This window comes from Amblyraja radiata, chromosome 2 (genome assembly GCF_010909765.2).
Source record: "Amblyraja radiata isolate CabotCenter1 chromosome 2, sAmbRad1.1.pri, whole genome shotgun sequence".
Taxonomy (NCBI): Eukaryota; Metazoa; Chordata; class Chondrichthyes; order Rajiformes; family Rajidae; genus Amblyraja; species Amblyraja radiata.
Window position 1 is genome coordinate 22518412 of NC_045957.1, and position 9934 is coordinate 22528345.

Sequence of the window (9934 nt, forward strand, 5' to 3'; positions counted from 1 at the left end):
TTAAGAAACATTTAGGTGAAAGTTTAATTTATAGTGGTGTTAGTATGCTGACAATAACCTAGCTTTTTATTCCTCAATAGGATCTGTTGACACAGTTGCACCATTATAGTTCTGGAATTAAACAGGGTGCTCTAAATGGCCTCAAAGATCTTGTTTCCCAGCATCCATCTGTGATTGCATCACATCTCTCTAATATTCTCAGTGATTCAGCACCCATGTTCACAGACAAAGACCCCATGGTCAGATCAGCAGCTATCCAGCTTTTACAATTTATTACTCCAAAAATTTCCAGTGATCAGATGGCTCCTTTTTTCCCTTTGGTTAGTGCACACCTCTCCAGTGCAATGACTCACATTCTTGAGGGAATACAGGAGGATGCCTTGAAGATATTAGACATTTTGTTGGAACATTATCCTGAGCTTCTTACGGACTGTTGCAACATCCTGTTGAAGAATTTTCTGGAGCTCATTTCCCACCAGAGATTGACAAAGGGATTGAAAACTGGTGGGAAGATGCCTTCTTGGATGCTGTCTGTCAACCTGAACCGCCGCGTTACATCTCAGCTATGGCGGCTTAACGTACTAAGCAGGTTGAGAAAATTTCTACGGGCAGTTGTTGAAGGTTCAACCCAGTCAGTGGAAAATGAAGCTACTTTTGAGAGTGATGCCAGGACTGGATCTGAACGCGTGACTACATTGCAAGTCAAATGGGATAATTATGTAACTGGACAACAGCACATACAATTATATGAGCACTCTGGATCCCAGCCTATGACTGTAATTCCATTCCGGCTGAGGTAAGACATTCTGAGTTTGGTATTTGGGCCAATGTATATATTTGGGATGTTTCTTTCCTTCCCTCACTTCCAAATTCCCCTTAAGAATTGTTAAATGAATACATTTTAACTTAAACTGAGTAGGAGGAAGAATTTTCTTTCCAGCCTGGTTATCTCTTCCCAATACAGGGCTCAGAATAGACAGTCAGTTTTGAGAGTCTGGTGTCAGGTCTGCTTATCTTGAGTCTGCCCAGCATAGCTGGCTGTGAGTAACTTGGGCTTCAGTGCTGTGCAATTTAGCCTTCTGTGCAATGTGAGCTTGTCCACTTTGGTGGAGAGGTGAATTATTTTGTGAATGGCATGTAATTGAAAGCTGCTGATATTCAGAGGGGCCTGGCGGGTTTTCAGAATGCACCACACAAGATACTCGTGAGGGGTCATTTACTGTGTATATTCAAGACTGAAATCAATAGATTTTTAGATATATTGGTAAACAAGGGATGTGAAATTAGTGTGTGAAAGTTGCACTGTGGTTAAAAACCTGCTGTGGTCGTATTGAATGGCGGAATTAATTAAGCGATTGAATGGCCTCGTACTGGTTTATTGTGTGTTCTGATGATGATGAGCATCAATTCATTATTTTTTCATTAATTTACACCAGGCCTTCACTTGGTGTCGAAGAAGGTTTGGCTTCAGTGGAGAATCTGAAAGGCTTCATTCAAATCCTAATACCCCTTCTATTGGAGTGTTGGGTGGAAGCCTCTCCGGGTCAGCTTACTGGACCTACTCCAAGTAGTCTACTTGAACCGGAAGCCATGCAGCTTAAGCTGCAGGTCCTTAACATTATCCAACTGTTGTGGAAATTAATGCAGCACCGAGACGAGACTGAGAAACTGGTAAGGAGGGATACACAAGTTTGTTTTTACTTAGTTTACTTTAGTTACCTTCTGTTGCCACTTAATGGTTTGTTTCTGGTGGTGAAGGGCATAGTGGAATTGGAAAAAATATTTATTTTTTCGCCTTGTCTGAAGAAGGGCCTCAACCCGAAACGTCACCCATTCCTTCTCTCCAGAGATGCTGCCTGTCCTGCTGAGTTACTCCAGCATTTTGTGTCGCCCTTCTATTATTTTTGCCTTTATCTCCAACATTCCACCACATTATTGATCTTCCCTATTGTTCTCTTCCATTTCACCATTGTGCATCAAAACACTTGTATAAGTAAGTGTTTCCATTGAAATGATAATTTATCTCTCTGTTTGCGCAGATGGTGCTTGACTTGTTTAGCAGTTTCTTCTTTTGATTTCTAGTACAGGTGCACAACCTTTTATCCGAAAGCCTTGGGACCAGACACTTCTCGGATTTCGGAATTTTTCGGATTTCCCAATGGAATATTTTTAGCGTAGATTAGGTAGGTAGCGCGGGCGGCTTGAAAAGTCTGGAGCGACTGCCTCCTCCCCGGAGACCGGGGAATCATTGTAAATCAGTGCTTAAATGTTAGTCAGTTAGTTTGGAGGGATTTTATGTGGGGGGGGGGGGGGGTTGAAGGGGGAAACTTTAATTCTTAGTCCCCTACCTGGTCGGAGAGGCGGGGAGCGGGCAATGCCTTACCGGGTCGCCGTGCAGTAAGCTCCGGAGCGCTGTGGCCGCTGACTCCCAACATCGCGGAGCTGGGGCTGCGGGCGTCCGGCGGCGGGCATCGCCGGTTGGAGCTCCGACCCCGGCCCGGCGGCGGGCGGCGCCGGTTGGAGCTCCGACCCCGGCAACTCTACCCCTGGCCGGACGCCCGCAGCCCCAGCTCCGCGATGTTGGGAGTCGGCGGCCACAGCGTTCCGGAGCTTACTGCACGGCGACCCGGTAAGGCATTGCCCGCTCCCCGCCTCTCCGACCAGGTAGGGGACTAAGAATTAAAGTTTCCCCCTTCACCCCCCTCCCCCCCCTTCACCCCCCTCCCCCCCTTCACATAAAAGCCCTCCAAACTAACTGACTAACATTTAAGCAATGATTTACAGATGTTTAAGTGTCTCCCCGGTCTCCGGGGAGGAGGCAGCCGCTACAGTAGTACAGACCTGGGTTGACCGTGGGTCGTTTTGGGTCAAGTTTGGCGCCAAACGCGAGCTTTGGTGTGCAGACGACACCCTGGAAAAAATGTCCGGTTTTCGGAGCTTTTCGGTTTCCGGAACTCCGGATAAAAGGTTGTGCACCTGTATTGAAATAATTAGATTTGACCTACATAAGGAAATCCCTTTCCAAACTCTTTTCAACTTCATCTTTAACTTTTTTTTAGAATTTAGTGACTATGTTGATAGCTTTTTTTTGTTAGATGTCCATTTATATGAATGGATTCATGCACAAGTGCTGTTAATGTGAACATAGCTTCCCCCTGACTGTCATAGATGGATCTCTAACCCATAACTCTTCTGTGTCTCAGAGATCATGTCATCGGATCAGAATTAGGCCATTTGGCCCATTGAGTCTACTCTGCCATTCAATCATGGCTGATCTATCTTTCCCACTCAACCCCATTCTCCTGCTTTCTCCCCATAACTCTTGACACCCTTACCAATCAAGAATCTGTCAATCTCCACCTTAAAAACATCCAATGTCTTGGCCTCCACAGCCGTCTGTGACAATAAATTCCACAGATTCACTACCCTCCCCATCTCCTTTCTAAAGGTACGTCCTTTAATTCTGGGGCTATGCCATCTAGTCCGAGACTCTCCCATTAATGGAAACATCCCCTCCACATCCAATCTATCCAAGCCTTTCACTATTCGGTAAGTTTCAATGTGGTCCCCACAAATCCTAAATTCCAGCGAGGACAGTTCCAGTGCTGTCAAACACTCAACATATGTTATACCCATTCATTCCAGAGATTATTTTCAGAAACCTCCTCTAGACCTTTCCCAACGCCAACTCATTCTTCCTCAGATATGGGGCCAAAAACTGCTCACAATACCCTCAAATGCAGTCTGACCAGTGCCTTATAAAGCCTTAGCATTACATCCCTGTTTTTATACCCTAGTCCCATTGAAATAAATGTTTAAATTGCATTTGCCGTCCTTGCTACTGATTCGACTTACAAATTAGCTTCATGGGAATCCTGCACCAACATTTCCAAGTCCCTTTGCACCTCCGATTTCTGGATTATCTCCCCATGTGGAAAATAGTCTACGCCTTTATTCCTACTACCAACGTTCATGACTCCACACTTTGCTACACTACATTCTATCTGCACTTCTCGCCCAACCTGTCCGAGTCCGTCTGTAGAGTCCCTGCTCTCTCTACATTACCTGCCGCTCCACCTTTCTTCATATCATGCACAAACATGACCACAAAGCCTTCAATTCCCTCATTCAAATCAGTGATATACAACATGAAGTGTAACGGCTCCAGCACCAACCCCTGCAGAACACGGCTAGTCAATGGCAGCCAACCCAAAAAAAACTTTTATTCCCACTCTGCCTTCTGCCATTCAGCCAACCTTCTATCCATACTAGTATCTCCCCTCGAATACCATGGGCTCTCATTTTCTTTAGCAGCCACATGTGCAGCACCTTACCAAAGGCCTTCATAAAATCCAGGTAAGCAATATCACTGACTTTCCATGTTTTTCAGGAATTCTGGCTACGAAACCACTATCTTGGTGACTTTAAAGATAATTTCATGAAACATTTTCCTTACTCTATGTTGGAGACACTTAGACACAGAAAGAAAGATTGGGATAAAAAGTAAGTAAACAACAGATCTTGCTTAAACTTGTTTTTCTATCTTGCAAGTAGCTAATGTTAAAAGATAGGTGTACCACAGTTTAGCGTCCTGTTTTCATTTACAATTTAACCCCAAAGTGATGAGGCAAACATCGAAGCATTGGCCAAGAAAGTGTACCAACGCCTCTACTTCCTTAGAAGGCTTATGAAATTTGGCATGTCCCCAGCAACCCTCACCAACTTCTTCAGGATGCAGCACAGCATGGTTTGGGAAATATGGTTTGGCATACAAGACCGCAAGAAATTGCTGCGAGTGTGGACATAGTCCAGACCATCATGCAAACCAACCTCCCTTCCATTGACTCCATCTACACTTCACCCTGCCTCGGCAAAGCCACTAGGATAACATACCTGCCAACTAGTCCGATTTTCTCGTATTTGTTCCGATTTTTAAGTTAAAGTGCAAAAAATCGAAACAGTACGATTTTGAAATGAGGGGGAAAAAACATCCAATCAGCCGCTGTCTCCAAGGTTATTGTGTCCAATCACATAATGCACCGGCCACTCGGCGGCCAATCACACGCTGTCTCCGAGGGGCGTTGCGGGCAGTCACCGACCAGCTTCCCTTACTGAAGCAGAAGATGGATGCAGCCAATATGTTTTCTCTGCTCCGAGGAAGAAACTGCAGATGCAGTTGTCTTTGCAATACGCCATATGATTCCGGGAATGCCGAGGTGAGAGAGAGAGAGATGAGAGAGATTCCAGCCTCTTAACGTTCCCCCAGGCCATGGGGAAACGTTGCTACCAAATGACTTTCAATGATAAACTTCTGGACAAATGCAAGAAAGCAGCTTTGACATACACAATAAACAAGTTATGCATTCTTGTACTCTTACATGGTTATGACCCCACCCGTAATGGTAATCCGTCAACCCGCACACTCGGAGTAAGATTTTTCATTTTCAAATGTTAGCAGGTATGGGATAATTAAGGACCAGTCTCATCCTGGCCACTCCCTCTTCTCCTATCAGGCAAGAGGTGCAGAAGTTTAAAATTGCACACCTCCAGATTCAGGGACAGTTTCTTCGAAGCTGTAGTAGTACACTTCTATGCAGTACAAGATATCCATTGCTGCCTGCGTAGTTTGCCTTCTCTTCCTGTTTCTATGTGGTTATCCCCAGATGCTTGGGTTTCTTCCAATGTCCCAAAGTCATTTTGCTTGTAGTTTACTTCCCTACTGTAAATTATCACTGGTGTGGAAATCAGGTTGCTATTGTCCATGTGTGAGAGAATAGATTACATGGAGTCAGCGTACACTCAATGGGCCTTATGGTCTCCTCATGATTGACTCCCCTTCCCACCACTCCCCAATCTTTGAACATCCACAATCCTGGACTTTTCACTCATCACTTTAATTTCATATTTCATGTTGTATTTGTTGTATTTTATGACTGTTAGCGGAACAATTTCCCTCCTGGGATAAATAAAGTTCCATTATATTGTATCATTATGAGGAAATATGAAATTGATTGATTTCATTATCAGACAGTTGGTAGTTTTGGATAAGAGCATCTGAATATCTTTCCTTTGTTTAAAAACAGTAAGCATATTAATTTGGCTGAAGGTATAAAGATTTTATTAATGAAGTTATTTTTACTCTGCATTAAGTGTGAAGCATTAAGACGAAGAATATGATTAAAATGTTATCCCTTATTTTCAGGGACAAGCAAGCGCCAACATTTATGAACATTGCAGATCATTCTCTTGCATTGAATCTGGCGTTGTGTCAAGTCATGGTGTCTCTCACCAATTCTGTAACAGTCCATCAGGATTCTGACTGGTTAGATCAAATCCGAAAATTTGTGACAGAAAATTTGTCAGATGGCAGGAAATTGGCCTGTCAGCAGCTGAGTGGGATTCTGGTGTTGGTGTGGAGACTTGTACTGATACAGCACAACAGAGGTGAGGAAGTACTGGATAAAACGTTCATTTTATCGGTAAAATTCAGCATTATGTTTCCAAAGTCTTGTGTATTATGCATTTTTGCAAATCTGCTGGGTCTGTGCAATCAACCTGTGCAATCACAATGCCTGTGATATTCAGACATGGAACATCCATAAACTAACCATTTCTTAAACAGATTTATGCCTTACACACTGAACCCTGTTTATTATTTTAAAAAAACATGTTTTTGTTTTGAAGTTAAAAGTAATTTTTAAAGAAATGGGCTGCATGAATATATTTGTTAAAGCATTCCTTTCAAAAAAGGAAAATAGGAAGAAAGGGAAATGATTTTCAATTGTTTCCTTTTTTTCACAGTCAATATTTGGTTCTGCAATGTTATTGGGTACTTTGCTGACATGCCCATCCATGTGCACAAAGCTAGATGGGCATCAACAGACATTTAGCTATCTGCATTTTTTTTACATGTAGCTTTGTCCCATCTAAATACCATGGGACATTCACATGGACATGTTTTCATAGCAGGGATTGGGTGAGAGAGGGCCTGTCAGATTATTAAAGTTCTATAATGCTGGATATTTGGGGCTAGTTGTCTTGCTTTGAATGAAATTAGCAACATGCATCTTGTGAAATCTTGGAGAGTTTGGATCTTTTAGTGGCTTGTTTTTCTTGAAGTGTTTATTTTCCTCACTTTATAATCCAGGTGCTACAGAGGAATTATTGAGGGCAGTTTACACACAGTATCAACAACAGGGTCTCTCTCTTTCTATTCGCACCATGTTGCTCAACTTCTTTAGTGGCCTTTATTTGAGAGAGAAAACATCTAATCTTCAGATTGCTAGGTAATGTATGGAGTTCCTAACTTTTCCCTTTCGGATTTTATCATTTGATTTCGAAAATTACTTATCTGTCCATTGCGCGACTAGTTATAGTTCTGACATGTAATAACAGACTGACAAATATGCTTGGACGGTTTTTAATTACAAATAGATTCTTTAAAAAAAATTGAAAATATAAAAATATGACTGTACAATTGGGTCTGTATCCTTGGTCAAGATTTTCCTTATATGTGACAATGTCTACACTGATTGATTTCCCCTTGTACAACACCAATCTATCACCTCCCACCTTCCGTTTTAGATAAGCTTTCAGACCAGGCTCACTGAGTTCCTCCAGCAGTTTATTTTTTTCAACACAACCCCTGATTCATTGTTGCTGTTCTTGGTTTAAGTGATAAGTAACAGAGGTTACTTATAAGTTGTTCTGATCTGTTGCGTTGGGATCACTTAGTGCTGTTCATAGGTTGCTATTTTTTAATTAATATGCAGGCAGCATTGGTTTGATTAATATAATGTTTATTTTAGGCATTGGTGTAGAGACCGGTGTTTATTGCTTGTAGCTCATTGCTATTTAAGTAGTGATTAGTTACACAACAGCTGCAGTGTACCAAATGAAGTTGTTGCCATGGTCTATTCTACTTTTGTTTCAATTAAAAGTCTTTCTAGAACAGTGGAGCAGTGGTAGAGTTGCTACCTTACTGCGCCAGAGACCCGGATTCAATCCTAACTACTGGTGCTGTCTGTGAGGGGTTTGCACGTTCTCCTTGTGGCTTTTCTTTCGGTGCTCCGGTTTCCTCCCAATTTCCAAAGATGTGCAAGATTGTAGGTTAATTGTCCCTTGTGTAATTGTGTAAGATAGAACTAGTGTATTGATGATCATTCGTCGGCGTGAACCTGGTGGTTGGTAATCAGTCATATTATTGTGGGTCTGGAGTCATATTTGGGTCAGACCAGTTAAGCAAGCCTTCTTTATTCATGCCAATCCAATTGCTAGTTCATCATTTTTATTCAAGATTTTCTTAAATAATTGATTTTTAAATTAGCCAGTCACTGTGATGGAATTTGAACTCTTATTTCTGTATTCAGTCCAGATCTCAGTTACTGGCGGAATGATATAGAACAGTACAGTACAGCACAGGAACAGGCTCTTTTGGACCTGCACATAATCCATATCCATGCATTCTCCTCCAATGGTGTCATCATACTATTTGCCATTGATTTTATATCTTCAGCAGCTTTGAGAAAATGATACTTTTAATGATAAATATTTTGCAGCTAAATCTAATTGGATACACTTCAGAAAGTAAACTTTTTTTCTATTGTTGAGTATTGCCAAAGAGAAAATATCTAATTGTTACAAGCATGCTGCCCAGAATTCCCTAGCTGCAATCAATCCTTTCTATAGTGTGTCTTCCTGTAAAGTCTGGTTGAAACGCACAGAAACACAACTAAATTTTTACTAAAACTAAATTGGTGATTTCTTAGTGCATATATAATGCCATAAGTTTGTTCAACAGTAGGAGTTTTTATGAAGTTCACATTTCAAATAAAGGTCACTGATATGAAACATTTTTATATTGCATGTCTCCTGGTAGTGGATGAAGAGTTTTGTATTTAAGTAGACCAAATGGGACCCGTTGGGTCCCTGTCACACCGGAGGCCTGGTCCCCAAACGAAATATTTGATACTGATGTATACCCTCCATGGCAGGCTTGGTTCCCCCAACACAACCGGTTCCCCAACGCAATATTCCACCGCTCACCTGTTCCCCCAATGCAATCTTCCACCACTCACTCTTAGCCCCGAACTAATTTCCACTTATTTACCCTCCCTCATTTTAAACTTTAAAAAAATGCAATTGCACTTGCTGGGGCTGCCAGGACTCGGTGTACTGGGATCGCAACGTTGTAGTGGGCAGGGCTACAATCCCATTGTGACGTCATAGCTGTAACTGCCAGTGCAGCATTTTCACGCTATTGTGTACCTTTTTGGCATAGTTCCTTGGTCTCACAGACAGGCAGGACAAGACTTTTAATCGTATATAGATATATATGGTTTATTTCATTTCTTTAGTTTAAAATTGGATTTTGTACAGCTCCTTTACATATGCTTCTCTAATTCAATGAATATCAACAATTTCTTATTGAAATGCTCTGCTTTTTGTTGATGACTGATTTTTTTTGTTTAGAAGTAAAGTGTTATCGCGTTGGCTGGCTGGATTACCATTACAACTAGCACAACTTGGTTCAAAGAATCCACTTCTTTCAGCACAACTTATTGATGTAATACATGTGGCAGCTGCCCATTCAAACAAAGAGCTACTTCAGAGTCTTCAAAGTAATGTCTACAGGTTATATGGTAAGGCATCTCCTGTTTCAGATGGAATTGAGCACATCAAATAATGTTCATTTATAGGTAAAACAAATATTCTCATGGTTAGAATTCTAAATTTATACTCTGCTGCTAAATGGTACTGCTTTTCATAGTTAATGATTTAAATTATTTTAACTCTTCATAGTTAAGTATTTGAATTTGTAAATGTTATGTTTTTAAATTTCATGCAATTTTTTATGTTGTCGTAAAATATGTTGGAAATACTCAGCATGTTAGGATAGTTATAGTGTAAAGAACAACATTCAGCATTGAGAGTC

At 41.5% G+C, this 9934-nt stretch overlaps 1 protein-coding gene across 2 annotated transcripts in view; it reads left to right on the forward strand.

Annotated features, from left to right (window-relative positions):
- tex10 (testis expressed 10) overlaps positions 1-9934 on the forward strand; it is a 51045-nt gene that overhangs the window by 8251 nt on the left and 32860 nt on the right. For both annotated transcript variants that reach the window (XM_033043068.1, XM_033043067.1), the window contains exons 3-8: positions 81-796; positions 1437-1671; positions 4391-4503; positions 6203-6444; positions 7148-7286; positions 9472-9641. In XM_033043068.1, coding sequence (XP_032898959.1) covers positions 81-796; positions 1437-1671; positions 4391-4503; positions 6203-6444; positions 7148-7286; positions 9472-9641 — 1615 coding nt within the window. The remainder of the gene's footprint in view (positions 1-80; positions 797-1436; positions 1672-4390; positions 4504-6202; positions 6445-7147; positions 7287-9471; positions 9642-9934) is intronic.